The sequence below is a fragment of the Eulemur rufifrons genome, chromosome 2 (assembly GCF_041146395.1).
Source record: "Eulemur rufifrons isolate Redbay chromosome 2, OSU_ERuf_1, whole genome shotgun sequence".
Classification (NCBI taxonomy): domain Eukaryota; kingdom Metazoa; phylum Chordata; class Mammalia; order Primates; family Lemuridae; genus Eulemur; species Eulemur rufifrons.
This window is the reverse complement of record NC_090984.1, coordinates 22,782,500-22,797,400: the sequence shown is the minus strand read 5'-3', so window position 1 is coordinate 22,797,400 and position 14,901 is coordinate 22,782,500. Positions and strand designations below refer to the sequence as shown.

At 57.5% G+C, this 14,901-nt stretch overlaps 1 protein-coding gene across 11 annotated transcripts in view; it reads left to right on the top strand.

Annotated features, from left to right (window-relative positions):
* PML (PML nuclear body scaffold) overlaps positions 1-14,433 on the top strand; it is a 43,976-nt gene extending 29,543 nt beyond the window's left edge. For 2 of the 11 annotated variants that reach the window (XM_069481952.1, XM_069482029.1), the window contains 5 exons: positions 1,698-1,847; positions 2,288-2,546; positions 3,593-3,645; positions 12,003-12,150; positions 13,234-14,433. In XM_069481952.1, the coding sequence (XP_069338053.1) occupies positions 1,698-1,847; positions 2,288-2,546; positions 3,593-3,645; positions 12,003-12,150; positions 13,234-14,021 (1,398 nt within the window). In that variant the 3' untranslated portion in view covers positions 14,022-14,433. Of the gene's footprint in view, positions 1-1,697; positions 1,848-2,287; positions 2,555-3,592; positions 3,646-4,247; positions 5,712-11,430; positions 11,956-12,002; positions 12,151-13,233 lie in introns of those variants that run through there. The other 9 variants (XM_069481982.1, XM_069481933.1, XM_069482010.1 and 6 more) reach the window with 9 other exon arrangements.
* Positions 14,434-14,901: the final 468 nt, after the last annotated feature.

Here is a 14,901-nt window from a genome sequence, read left to right as displayed (position 1 = left end):
CTGTGAGGAAGGTAGATTCCCGCCACTCTCTCATTTTCAACAAATGGTCCAGTGTGTGCTTCAGTTTCACGTAATGGAGAAAGACGTCGGGAGGGATGTGGAGGGCCAGCGAGGGAAGCAGACAGCGCGCAGGGACAGGGTGGGGGGCTGGGGACTTCATTTGGAAACCGCTGATTCGCAGCAGGCGGGGCTCCTAAGGTGAGTGACCTTGGGAGATCACTTCACCTCCCTGTGTCTCCGTCTCCTGCTCTGGGATTGACAGTAGTCAGAGTATGCCACCCACTGTTCTTTAAACTATAATTTTTTTATTGTGATAAAATTCCTATAACAAAATTCACCAGTTTAGCTATTTGAAATGTGCGATTCAGTGGCATTTAGTACATTCACAATCTTTTAATATTTTTTTTAGAGATGGGGTCTTGCTATGTTGCCCATGCTGCCCTCAAACTCCTGGGCTCAAGGGATCCTCCCACCTCAGCCTCCCCGTACACTCACAGTCTTGTACAACCATCACCACCTATCTAATTCCAGAATGTTTTCATCATCCGAAAGGAAACCCTGTACTCATGAAGTAGTCACTCCCCATTTCCCCTCCCCCATCTCCTGGCAATCTGCTTTCTGCTCTGTAGATTTAGCTATTCTGGATACTTCATGTAAAGGGAATCATACAATATGTGTTCTGTGTCTGGCTTCTTTTGTTTAGCACAACATGTTCAAGGCACATTCATGTTGTATGTATCAGTACTCCAGTAGTTTCCGTGGCTGAATAACATCCCACTGTGTGGCTGTACCACGTTTTGTTTATCCATTCATTGGCTGGTAGATATTTGGTTTGTTTCCTCCTTTTGGCTATTGGGAATAGTGCTGCTGTGGACATTCATGTACACATTTTTGTTGGAACATCTGTTTCCAGTTCTTTTGGGTGTGTACCTAAGAGGAGAATTGCTGGGTGATAGAATTATGGTAATTGTATGTTTAGATTTTTTAGAAACTGCCTCTACTTCATTTGAGACGGGTACATGAAGCATTTAGCACAGTGCCCGGCGCAGAGTAGAGATGAAAACTATTTATCACCATCCGTGTCATCGTCACCATCGTGAATGACACTTTCTAAGTGCCAAGTGCTCCTCTAAACATTTTACTTGTATTAACACATTTCATCCACGTTATAGTATGAGATAGACGTTGTTATTCCTATTTTACACAGGGGAACTGAAGCCTGATGAGTTTTGAGTAATTTGTCCAACTTGTGGCCAAGGTAGAGTTGAGTCAAGGTCACAGGGAGGCCAGGTGCAGCTCAGTGGGAGGGTTTTCACTGTTGGAACCTTGCAACTGTTGGAGGAGCTGCTTCCACCAGTAGTGAGCACTCTGTCCCTGGAGGTGTGTAAGCTGGGCTAGCTGTTGAGCATGTCCCAGGGGGAGCCGGGCAGTGTGATCCCTGAGGTATCTTTCTAGTGCTGTTAGGACACACAAGAACTGAAGTGTCCCTGGGCACCAGCAACTCAGAGTCAGAACGAGGGGACATCACCGAGGGTTTGGCAAGGACTCCTTGCCCCCAGTGAGCTCCGAGCTTGGGATCAGGGAGCCTGAACTTATGACAGGGTGAGGCCCTGGGGTTGGGCTGACCGCAGGTCTGGGGTCCCTCGGCCTGGGCCTGCTGCCTGGGCATTTCTGACTCTCTTTTCCTGACTTTGCAGCCCGAGGAGACGCAGAGAGTGCAGATGCAGACACCAGCCCAGGCCTTGGGGCTGGCCGAAGCCCAGCCTGTGGCAGTGGTCCAGTCAGTGCCTGGGGCACACCCTGTGCCAATGTATGCCTTCTCTATCAAAGATTCCTCCTACAGAGAGGTAAGGTTCTGGCCGGACCCTGCCTCCCCTCGCCAAGGCCCAGATTCCACCGAGCAGTGAGGGGCACTGGGGTGAGAATCCAGGCCTTCATCTGCTCCTCACAGAAAGTGTCCGCTCTGCACCGTCTCTGCTCCTCCTGTGCTCTTGGCTGCATGGCCAGGACATTGCCCCTGGGCTGGAAGAGATTCATGCTTGAGCCACTCCCAGCCCAGTGGGGACCCTGAGACGCCCAGGGCTGTCAGAGATCAGCAGGGATTGGTGCTTGGCAGCTGGGCCCAGGCTGGGAGGGCTTCTGGTCTGAAGAGAGGCATGATCTGCGTGGCCAAGAGCAGAGGAGAGGGTGTGCTGGCAGAGGGGCCAATAGGAACAAAGGGGCCGTGGGCTCTGCCCACCAACCCCTGGAGGCACCTGACCTGGCCCTGTGACTCCCCTATGTGCAGGAGGTCTCCGACACAGCCACACCCCAGAAGAGGAAGTCCTGCCAGACCCAGTGCCCCAGGAAGCTCATCAAGATGGAGTCTGAGGAGGAGAAGGAGGCAAGGTTGGCCCTGAGCTCCCCTGAGCAGCCCCGGCCCAGCACCTCCAAGGCAGTCTCGCCACCCCGCCTGGATGGGCTGCCCAACCCCAGGAGCCCCCTCAGGGGAACCGATTTCAACCTGCCCAACAGCAACCATGCGACCAGCAGCCCCGGGGAGGCAGGTAGGGAGGTGGGTAGCGCAGCAGCCTGTGAGCTACCCTCTGGGGTCTGGGCGCGGGGGCCCTCTTCTGCACTCTGACCTCACCTAAGAACGCTGAAGCCAGCAGGAGGCCCTTGTGTGTCCTGCTCGGAGCTACCACTGAATGGGGCAGGGACAGCCCTCAGTTTGCCTAGGGGTGAGATTTTGATACAGCCGCCTTGTGCTCTGCCATGATTGCAATGCCGGGAGCCTGAGGGGCTCACCTGCCCAATTAATTGCATGAGTCATTGCCCCAAAACATTAACCTTACAGTGCCCAGCACCACACCTCTGTGCAGGGTGGGTCTCCCCAAGAGATGCCTGTTGGTGGATGCCTAGCACTTTCCCAGAGTCCACACCCATCCTTTCCCCACATTTTTGTGCAAAGGCCACGCACCTGAGGATCTCACTTGTCTGAGTATCTCTTGTGGACAGACACCGCCAGACAGGGAGTCAGAGTCCTTGGGCAGGCGCTGAGGTCAACCCAAAGAATTCTGGATCGAGAGAGTTCTTCCTAGATCTGCTTCACCCCGAGTACAGCCCTGTTCTCCTTTGATGTCCTAGACTGAGCTCCAGCCACAGTCACACACTGAGCCCTGATGCTCCTTACCCGCAAACACTGTTGGCAATCACAGGGTTTTGAACAACTGGGTGAAGTGTCTTTTAACTCCACACATCCCAGCTCACAGGGCTGAGAATCGGGACAAACCGGTGTGCAAAAAGTCCCAAACCAGGTGGCGGTTAAGCTCCTGTGCAGGGAGGAAACTCGGAATTCAGAGCCAATAGCTTAATTAATTATGCACAGGTGAGGCATGACAAGGGATGATGGAAACCCGTTTATGGATAAGTCAAACCCAAACACAGAGCAGATCGACCCTGGCACACATGGTGAATGTTCACGTCCCCGCAGAACACCCACCAGCCCCCAGCCCCCAGCCCCCTAGCCTGCAAGGACCACACGCAGCCGAGCACCACCCCCTCCCACGTGCACCGTGGGCCGCGCCTAACCCTTCTCCCTGCCCCGTTTCAGAGGAGCGCGTCGTGGTGATCAGCAGCTCGGAAGACTCGGATGCTGAACACTCGGTGAGTGGCCCAGAAGTTCTGCCCAGGACTCCTGCCTGCCCCCATTCTAGGTCCCAGGGGTCACAGCCACAGCAGGTGACTCTCAGACTCACCTTGCACTTGGGGAATTTCCCAGCAAGGCAATGAGTGCTAAGCTGTCCTGAGGACAGTCTCCAAATGCCGGCCGCATGCCTGGACCGCCCCAGTATGCCAGGGCAGGAGCCTTCAGTAGCCATACGTATTCTTCTATAGCATGCTTCCTTTCAGAGCACTGTCTCTTTTCTGCAATGCCAAGGCCTTTGTCTGGAGCTTCCTTACGCATTTTCTGTCCTCTAAGTTCTCCCTGAAGAGGGCTGGACACGAATCCATTCTCTGGTTAAATGTAGCCAGCAGGGGCCACTGCTTGGATAGGACACTGTGGGACAGCCCTGGATCGGGGCCAAACAAACGAGCTTTGACTCCATGTAAGAAAGAACTTTAAAGTCATCCCACAGTGACACAAGTGTCCCCAAGGGTAGTGACCCTTCTGTCCCTGGAGGTTTGTTACTAGAGGCTGGACTTTACCTGTCCTGGGGAGCAGGGGATCTGAATAGAGTGAAAGGTTGGACTGGGTGGCCCCCAAGGTCCCTTCCAGCCCTCAGTCTGAGGTTCTGTATTGGAAAGTGCACGGAGCCTACGGAGAATGCCCAGCCACCACCGTCCTTGCCAGCCCAGTCCCTGCTGAGAGCACGAGGAGCCTCCTGCCCCCGCCGGGCCCGCCGGGCCTCCCGCCTGCCCCGCGGCACACGCCGCCCCCCAGCTTGGCTTCCCCAAGCTGCCATCTCTGATGCCGCATCTCCCAGCCAGCCTGCGGAGCACCAGGAGCACGCCGCTGCCCACCGCGGGATCAGCCACCTGTTGCACAGAGCTCAAAGAGCCATCCGTCTTCGCCACATCCACCACTTACCCCTCCGATTGCATCATGGCCCCAAGTGGCCCTGGTCTTCCCAGGTGGTCCAGGCTACCACTCCTGCCCCCACAGGGCCCCCCAGCCATCTCTCCCAGGAGCAACCTGCCCACCTGTACAATGCCATCCGCCTGCGCCTCCGGGTGCGAGGGGTGCGGGGGGCCAGGCGGTCTTGTAGCCGCTCCCTCCGGGGCTCCTACTTGTCCCAGTGGCTCAGCCGCTTTTTTGCTCTCCCTCTCTCCTCCGTGGCGTCCCAGCTTGGTGCCTCTTCCCTAGAGGAGTCAAGGGGAGGCAGAGCACCCCAGGTTCTTGTGGCAGGAGTTCCCCTTGGGGATTCTGACAGAGCCCCTGTGGAGAGTCCCCAGGTCCCACCGGAAGCCTCTCCAGTTACATTCCCACCTGCCACCCTGGGCCCAGGCCCCGCTGAGGCAGGCCTCTGAGCGCCCCGAGTGCCTCTCTCCTCTTGCTGTCCTGCAGCCAGACGCCCCTGCCCCAGTTGCTGAGCTGCCTCCAGCCCATGCACTTAAAGCCCTGGGCGTAGTAAGCATTCATTAACTCTTGGCCAAGGAATGAACCAAAGAATGAATGGCTACGTGGACCTCTGGGCTGGGAGAACTGGGTCCTCTCCAGCTACGAGGGGAAAGCTGAGGGCCTGGCCAAGATCCAGGCCGCCCTTACAGGCCACTTTGCCCAAGAAGGAAGCTTCCCTCTGACTGTGCGCCCTCCTGTGTTCCACCGGTAGCATAGCCTTCCACACCCCGTCCCTCTCCCCAAGTCTCTGGGCCTCTGCCAGGATCTGAGCCCATGATCACAGGGACTGCCCAGCCCGAGACCCGGCAGACGTGGCTGCTCAATAAATGCGTGTTGAACGATCACCCTTGCGAACCCTTCTTCCATGACCATCCAGCTCCCTGATGGATTGAGCCCTTCCCTGCAGGTGGGTTTGTGTCCTCCCTACACTGGAACTTGGTTCTTCTCTGGGGAGAACCTCAGAGGCCCTCAGGGTTTCCCTCCATGTCCCCTCTTCCTCCCACACTCATGAACATCAGAGGTGGGAGGTGGGGTCCAGGCCCCCACATGCCTCCTGGACTGGTCTAGCCCCCGCCATCTGGTACGACCCCCCACCCCGTGCCCTTGAGGTTCCAGCTGTCCGGATGGTCACCACTCTCTCTCGCTCATCTCAGACACCCTCCTGCCTCCCTCACGGAGGGAAGACTGAAGCCCTGCATCCTAGGTGACTTCTCCCCACCCAGGCCCTGCCTTCCCCTGGCGACTTCTGCGTCCACCGCCCTGACCCCCACTCCCTAACCTCTCAAGAATCTTCCCCCCATTCCGCTTCAGCCGCCAGCCCTGTGGCCACACCCTGTTCCTCGCGGTCACCAAGCACTATCCATCTCTCAGCTGTGCCCTCGGACTCTGACCACAGCCCCCGTCCTTAGGCTCTCAGCCCCCTGCATTCACCTCCCTGCAGCCAGCGCAGCCCCCATTTCAGCCAGTCTTTTGCCAGGATCTCAGCTCCCTGCCCCACAGAAAATCCTGGAAGCATTCAGTCGCTGGCCGCCCCTGTGCTGCCACCAGGAGGCTGAGATCTGTTGGAGAAAAGCCACACTGCTGGGAAACTATAAAGGATTGCCCCTAACCACTGGGGGCTCCTCCGTACCCCTGCGAGCTCGCCCTCCACCCTCCTTGCTCCGGCCACATCCCGACCCTCACTACAGCTGGTGGCTGCACCTTCTGCCCCAGGGAGAAGACAGGAGCCCTCTGATGGCATGGGGACAGGTGTCATCTTGCCCCTTATTACAGATTTGCCTGTCACCGTCACACCCCTTCCCTGTCCCTTCCGTTAGGGTGGAAGGGACGTCCACTTCCCTCCAGGACTCACCCCTGTGGTCCTGGCCCCAGCCCCCCACCCCCTTGAGAACCTCGCTCTATCTGCCATCCATAGCTCCTGCATCCTCTATCTGCCATCCATAGCTCCTGCATCCTCTATCTGCCATCCATAGCTCCTGCATCCGCTAATGCCGCCACTTCATCTGAACGCAACACCCTGAGGCCTCACTCCTCTTGCACTTCAGCACCTTCCTCGCCCCTGCTTCTCCCGACTCCCCTGTGCTCCCAGCACCAGGGGGCGTCCCCATGCCTCTAAGTCCAGGGTCCCATTTAGTCATTACTCTTGACCAGCGTGGGACCCGCCTGCTGGAAAGATTGCTTCCCTCGAGGTCAGGGGTTTCCTTTGCAACTCTGGGCACCCCTCACTCTCCTCTCAGGTCTCTGTTCCCTGAGATGGTGGTGTGCCTCCAGCCTGGGCTCTGGGCCCTCTTCTCTCTTTAGTCTGTGTAGTCTCGGGGTGATCTCAGCCACACCCCCACTTTAGTTACTGCCCAGGGGCTGCCGACGCCCAGCACTGGCACCCCCCTGCCAGTGTAGACAGTGGCCTTCCGACAGCTCTCCCTGGATGCCCTGTAGGTCCCTTAGACTCACCATCTCTTCCTCTCCTCTCAGCAGATTACTCCCCTGTCTACCCAGTTACACGACCCCAGAGCCACCCAGGACACTGACCCTCTCGACTGTTCCTCACGTCCAGCCAGCTCTAGAGTCTTGGCTTCCTCTGAAATCTGGGCACTTCTTTCTCAGAATCTTGGTAAAATTAAAGCTACCACTGGCCCTGGGTGCAGGTAGAAGCCTGGGAAGGGAGGGTGGAGGGAGCATTAGAGTGCCAGTCATCCCACTGGATATCACGGAGAATCAAGTGGAGGAACCTAAATCAGCCCTGTTTAGGGGGGAGGGATGGGGAGTGTGGAATCTCAGCGGTCGGCAGGGGAGGTCTGAGGCTAAGTGAGGAGGAGGTATACACACGTTTCAAGTTTTGAAGAATTAAACAGCTAGGAGCCATTGCTTACTTTAGAGAACAGCCCTGGGGACATGGGGGAAAGAGCCAGGAGACCACAACTTTTGTGTATATATTCTTTAGACACATGTTTTAAAAATTAACCATTACGGGAGTCCCAGACTGTCAAAAATATATTTAAAAAACCTCAACAAATTAGGTCTCCATCGTGCATTTTTTGCCCACCTTCCAGGTCCCTTCCAGACTCCTGGTGTCCCTAGAGCGCTCTCAGCACCCCCACTGCAAATTGCTGCTCCGTGGGTTGGAGGGAGGGGGCAGGGTGATATTCACCAGGTGCCACCAGCTGGCATACCCCATCCTACCCCGCTCTGTGCCCTTGGGCACCTCACAGTGAGTGAAGGTTGTAGACAGAACGCTGGCCTGCTAGAATGTCACACCTCCCAAGCACACCAGGGCACGCAGGGGCCCCACCCTTGGGCTCCAGCTGTGTCTCTCTGGGGGTTTGGTGGGAGACCGGTTGCACCAGGAGCAGTGAGAGGCAGTAGGGCGCAGTTGTGGGGTGGAGGGGCAAGTCCCAGGCCTGGTTGTGGAGGACGTGGAGTGAGGACTTCTTAAAAACCGCAGATGTGGGTCAGCAACGCCCCTGCCGTGGGGCCCTGCTTTAGGACACAAGGCAGAGAAGATACGTGTTCTCACCCATTTTTGTGATAGGTGACTGGCTCCGGTGCCTCAGTGGCAGCAGCAGCAGAACCAATTGGAAGCAGGAGGGGGCCCAGGCGAGGGGCAGCCTGAGGCAGACCAGATGTGGGGGCGGAGGAGGGGAGGCCTGCGGGGAGCGGCTGGTGCGTGCGAGTCTGGGAGGAAGACACTGGGGTGCTGGCTGAGGCGCTGCGGCAGTAGGCAGAAGGGCAGCAGAGGCCACAGGCTAGCTGGCGGCGTGGTCTAGTTTACTGATCCCTGTGTGGTATCCCCAGGGCCTTTAAGACTTTGCAAGAGCTGGGTTTCGTATCTGCCAAAAGGAGCAATGCATGTGTCTTGCCAAACTGGTCCCAGCGGTGGCAGAAGCTTGGGTGCTCAGGAAGTCCATCAGGAGCTGGGGGCTCCTGATAAGCACTAATGCCAGATACTAGATAGCTTCAGCAGGCCAGGTGCTGACTGTCAGCGTTTGGCTTGTGTCTGTTGGGCTGATGAGCAAACGTGGAGTGAGTCGGTGATTAGGAAAATCGTTCTCAAGCTGGCTGTACACTGGGGCGTTTCTTTTTTATTTTTGTTTTTCTTTTCACTTGCTCAGACACATTGGCATATACACTGGGGAGTTTGAACAACTACAGATTCCTGGATGCCACCCCCAGAGATTCTACATGAATCAGCCTGGGGTGCAGCCTGGGCTTCCAGAGATTTTGAAAGCTACTAATGCCTAGCCGAAGTCAGGGACCCCTGAACTGGGGGTTCAGCTGCACATCTGCGTCAGAGGAACACTGCTCGTCTGTCTGTGCAGCAGCCTCGAACAGAGGTGACATTTAGATACTGGAATATGATACGGCAGGAGAGAGGAGAGGTCGCGTCTTCCCAGACGAACCTCCTAGACTTTTGGAAGGTGATCAGAACGTCAAGCCAGCTGCTTCCTATGAACACCGGTGGTGCAGCTGTTAGACCTGCCGTGCTGAGCTGGAATGCAGTTGGGCTGCTGAGGCTGTGAGATCGGTGATGGCGAGAAGTGAGACAGGTGTACTTGCGAACAGATTGCACGTGGATCCTAGCTGCATGTGTATCCCCAAAAAAATCCTGGCTCCCACGAGGCTCAGTGTGAGCACAGCTTTGCATTCAAAGAAACACAGTCCATTAACCAAGTATAATAAAGAAATTCCAGCATTTGCTTGCATTTTTCAATGCAAGGAATTTCCTTTCCCTATGAAAGGGAATCTGGCTCATAACCACCAGCAGCGGGTCTTCAGTCCCTCTTCCCCTTTCCCTTGGCACCGGCGTGTCCCACTCCACGGTATGCAGAGCTTTCCCCCTTCGTTCCCTGTCCTCCCACACGGGTCGCGTCTCTGCTGCCCACTCATTTCCTTTTGCCCCCGTTGCTTTTCTCTTCCAAGCAAATCCCAGCCTTTTCTGATGACTGTCCTTCTCTGTGCTCCCCCTCGCTCCCGCCGCCTCCTTATCCTGATGTGTGGAAGAAAGCTGAGGAATGGGGGCTGGGGCAGAACAGAGGATTGTCCCCTGGTGAGCGGGGAGGGAAGATGCCCTGCGCCGACCCTCTGAGTCTGATTGCCCTGCTGGCAAACCAAGTCTTTAGAAAAGTCTTGTTGAAATGCCCCAGTACTCCCCAGCTGTGCTGCTGGGGTTTCCGGTGGGGCAGGGGAGAGTTGTGAGTTCTCCATGGAGTCGTCATACTTTATGCAAGTTCCCAAGGGCAACAGGACTCTTAGAGGAAGAGGAGTCAGGGCTGAAAGATCCAGCCTTTCCTCCACTGATACACTCAGTGGAAAGAGGGTGTCCTTTTGCTAAGAGAGCCAGCAGGGCTTCTGAAGGCAGCTTCAGTAAGTTCAGGACAAAGGACATTTCCCTGGCCCCAGAACAATGGAAGCCTCTAAAAACGAGGTCCTGGTGGCTGCCATAATGACCCTGCTGTAAAGATGGGAGAGGCAGCCCAAACAGACAGCTGCATGGCTCTCCGGGGAGCTCTACTCTTGGAAGCACAGATCTGGAGGGGACAAGACTGGCTCTAAGCCCTGAGGGACATTGCCACAAGGAGACAGACGGAGGCACTTGGGGCCACAAAGGAGCTTTTGCAGTTATGTTTGGAGCAAAAAGCAGAAGGAAGAAGAGAAAGTCCAGTGTGCTCTGTCAGCGGGTGGCAGCAAGGACCCAGCAAGGACACCGCTCTTCAGCTGTTGGCAAGAGGGAGCCCGGCCCCTCCCAGCAGCCCACGTGGGAACACTGCTCCCTGGGGACGCCTGGAGGGAGAAAACACTGGATTCTCCCAAAGTGGGAGAAGGTGGAGACTGCGGTCCCCCAGCTGGCAACTTGGAGGACGACTCCTTGTGGAAGGCTCCCAGAGCAGGGTGGGGTCACTCTGAGCAAGACGCGTGAAGCCAGCTTTTGACAGCACGGCCGACTCCAGAGTCTGGAGGTGCAAGACGCTGGGCACACTCTTATTACATGATCCTTGCACACAAGAGGCAGAAGCAGCTCTGCCGGAGTCACAGCGGGTGTTTCTGGCAGTGGCTGGGAGGAAGCTGTGGACTGGACCAGGCTACGGGATGCAGGTCAAGTCGCGCTCGACCATTCCTAGGAAAATCCACCGCAGTTAACTCACCTGTGGGCAGTAAAGCCTTTCTCTCGGCTAAAGCTTTGTTAAAAACAAATATTTCACCTGGACAGTGGAAGGGTTTAGGGCAGGGGAATATGCTAATTGTCTCCCAGGTCAGGGACGTTAGCCAGAGGCCAGAACTCACAGAGGCTTCAGTCTCAGGTGACACCAACTCCACTGACAAGCCAGAGGCAGTCCATAAGGAAGACCTAGCACAGGCCTGCCCTGGACTCTGTCCCAACTGGCCCTGTGACACTAGCCATGTCCCTTTCTCCTGGTCTCTGGCTAAAGTCCGCGGGTGGCATTCACAGGAGGTTCTGAGCTGGTCACCAAAGACTGAACACCTGGGGGTGGCCGCTGAGCAGATGATGAGCATCTGACTCTGCTTACTACCACCAGAGGCTCGACCTCCCTCTGCAGTCCCAGCCCCGGGGAAGGTCTCAGAGATGGAGCTGCTGCCCCTCCTCCGGCCCTCAGTGCTCCTGCCAGGACCTGAGTGTGGGAGAGAACTGAGGCTCAGGTGCCTGGCCTGGGGGAGCCCGGGACTCCCAGGCGTCTCTAGGCAGTCTGCTCCGTGCTAAATGACAGGAGGGCTCCAGGCTCCGAGCTTCTGCTCTCTGGCTGCCACGGACCTGCGTGTCCACCTATATGGTGGCCTTCAGGAGACCGAATAGCCCTCCCCTCCCCTCTGTGCAGGGACTTCAGCTGGCTTTGGAGACAAGAAAGACCAGGCTCCTGGCCCCTTCCAAAGAATCATCTGGGATTCAAGATGAGGCCCCTTCCTCCTGTCCCAAGTTTGTGGTCCTTTTTCTGAATCTGCTCAGAGAGATGAAATTAGGAGAGGCCTCTCAGGCCCTGCCCACCGTAGCAGTCAGCCCTTCCCTGAGCCCCCACAAGCAGCACCCCTCCCCATGCACACACTCACTCGCCTACACTCTCACACTTGCACAGGCCTGACACTCACGTTCGTTCCCCCACGTGCACGTCCACCAACGCCCTCTCTCCCCTGCTCACTACGGTGTGTGCCCTGATTCACACACGCGACCCTCACATGTGACACACCCAGTCCACGCCCGTTCATGCACACACACATTCTTTTTCCCAATGACATACCCTCCCTCTGTACAGGCAGATGAGGCCACCCCAGCGTGCTCGTGTGCCCCTACACTCACACACATGTGCACACTTGCTCCTGGCCCGTGCTCCCCTTGCCAGTGTGCGCCCTTGGCCCTCGGAACCCCTGACCTGTGGGTTTTTCTGTGTTGCAGTCCTCCCGAGAGCAGGATGACAGCAGCAGCGAGTCCAGTGACCTCCAGCTGGAGGGCTCCTCCCTCAGGGTCCTGGATGCGAACCTCGACGATCTCCAAGCGGAAGACAGGCCCCTGGTTTTCTTTGACCTCAAGATTGACAATGAAAGTGGGTTCTCTCAGGGCCACCCCCACCCCTCTCTAGCTTAGTCCCTGAGTCGCCAAAAGAAGTGCAGGCAGAGCCATCTGTGAGGCCCAGGAGAGCTCCGAGCTCTGGCCAAGGACGGCAGCCAGACTGGGCAGAGCGCTCCGGCTCACCTGGGCTCCCAGGGGCCTCGCTGGGTGGTTTGAACAAGGACATATGCCTTGACCAGCACCTGAAGTCGGGGGGTGGGGGGGAGCAGGTGCCTCCACAAGTTTCCCTCTGACCTGTCCTTCTCGTAGACAGAGAGCCTTGGGGGCACCAGGCAGAAACACAACATGTGAGCCCATGGCTCTGACACCAGTCATCCAGGCAAGGCCTTTGGCTGTGCCTGCACGTTTCTGAGTACAGGGCCCATCCCACAGGTGACTGCACATGGCCACCAACAGAGCCAAGGTTACAGAGAGAGACGACCCCTTGTCTCAGAAGCCCCTGACTCCCTCCAGTGTTTGCCCTGGTCCTACATTGCCCTTCCCTGAGCCGGAGCCCTGGCCCATGCCCTGTGGCGTGGACTCAACACTGGGGCTAGCCCAGCCAGACAGAAGCAGCAAGTGTTTTCATAGCACAGGAAAGTCATTTGCAGACCTCAGCAGAAGGATCTGGGCCGTGCTCTGAGTGCGGTAGACTGGGCAGGCCTGCCGTGTGCCTCCCAGGTCTCTGACAGGCTGGGCTCCTCAGCTAAGTGACCCAGGCGCATGGAGTAGAGGGCGAGGTGGAGGGGCCTGGGATCTCTGGTGCAGGGGGTGGAGTCGTAGAAGACAGGAGGGACCTGAAGGGTTTGGCAAACTCTGGGCCGGTGGTGGGGTAGGGAGAGCCGGATCCCAGGCAGGTGAGCAAGGCGTCTGCGGGGCAGCCCAACCTCCCTTCCAACCCCTGTCCCAGCAGAGCCAGGGGCAGAGCTGCGTTGAGAGGCTGGTGTTTGGCTCCCCCCAGCAGGCCCCTTGGTGGGATCTCTAGATGGTGGGTCGGCTGCCCTGGGGGTGCCCCCTACTTCCACCCCAGCAGCTCCCATGACCCCAGGGCCTCACCCTGCCGTTCTCTTCTGCCCAGCCCAGAAGATTAGCCAGCTGGCGGCTGTGAATCGGGAAAGCAAGTTCCGTGTGGTCATCGAGCCAGAGGCCTTCTTCAGCATCTACTCCAAGGCTGTCTCCCTGGAGGTGGGGTTGCAGCACTTCATCTGCTTCCTGAGCTCCATGCGCCGCCCCATCCTGGTCTGCTACAAGCTGTGGGGGCCTGACCTCCTGAGCTTCTTCTGGGCCCTGGAGGACATTAACAGGCTGTGGGAATTCCAGGAGGCCATCTCAGGCTTCCTGGCTGCCCTGCCCCTCATCCAGAAGTGCGTGCCCGGGGCCAGCAGCTTCAAACTCAAGAACCTGGCCAAGACCTACCTGGCAAGAAACATGAGCGAGCGCAGTGCCATGGCCACCGTGCTGGCCATGCGTGACCTGTGCCACCTCCTCGAGGTCTCCCCGGGGCCCCAGCTGGCCCAGCACATCTACCCCTTCAGTAACCTGCAGTGCTTCGTCTCCTTGCAGCCCCTGGTGCAGGCGTCCATGCTGACCCGGGCCGAGGCCCGCCTCCTGGCCCTGCACAACGTGAGCTTCCTGGAGCTGCTGCGTGCATACCGCCAAGACCCGCAGGGGGGCCTGAAGAGGTACAGCTGCTACCTGAGCCTGCAGTCCACTGAGTCGTCCCCCACCCAGCCTGATCTCAAACTGCAGGCTCTGAGCTCCTACTTTGAAAGCCTACTGAAGGGGCCGGCCTCCGCACGGGCAGGAGGCATCTCCTCTCCTCTCCCTGGCCCCAGCTTGGCAGAAGGGGCCTCCCAGAAGAGCTGAAAGGAGGGGATGACTGGCTTGGGGTCTCTGGTGGCCAGAGAGGAATGGGGTTTTCCTGAGCCAGGCCCCACCCATCACAGCATTCCTAGGTCCCGGTACCCAGTATTCAGTTGTTATTTGGTCCAGAATCAGATCCCTTTCTCTGGGATCAAATTCCTCTTCTCTAAAAAATCCTACAGAGAAGGTTCCAAGTACAAGCACCCACCACCCTAGGGGCAGACCAGACCCCCCAGCCCCTCCCTCCAGGAGCCAGAACCAGGGAGGTCCTGAGTGAGGAAGGCATAACCTCTGGGCTCCCTAAGTGGCCCCAGTCTTGCCCCAGCCCCCGCCCCCCACCTGCCACCACCATGGGTGTCCTTGCAGCTCCTCCCAGACCCCAGCCACTGCCTCAGGGCACCTGCTGACAGCTCCCACAGAGAGCAGTCTGAGGTCTGACTGCAGCCTCAGCAGCAACCCCCACCCCCCGGGGACCCAAAGTGCCTTTCAAACCAAACTGCACCTCCCGAGTTTGGGTTCTCCCAGCCTCTGCTTGCCCAGAGGCCAGCTCTGTTCACTTCCCATTTCCTCCTCACGACATCCAAGATGGAAGCTGTTGCCGTGCATGAGCCCACTTCCAAAGTCTGACCCTTCAAAGCTTGCTTCCTTCCTCCTGGCCACACAATGTCTCTGCCTAGTCCGGCTTTCTCTTTGGTCATCAGGCCACCAGCATGGCCCTTCACAGCCCCCACCCTCAGTCCTCCCAAGGAATGTTCCGCACCACTCAGCTTGTAGTCCAGGGATCTGCAGCATTGGCGTCCCCTGAGAGCTTCGTAAAAATGCAGACCATGGGCTCTTCCTTAGACCTCTGGAGTCAGAATCTTTGGGGGTGGGACCCAGCGAT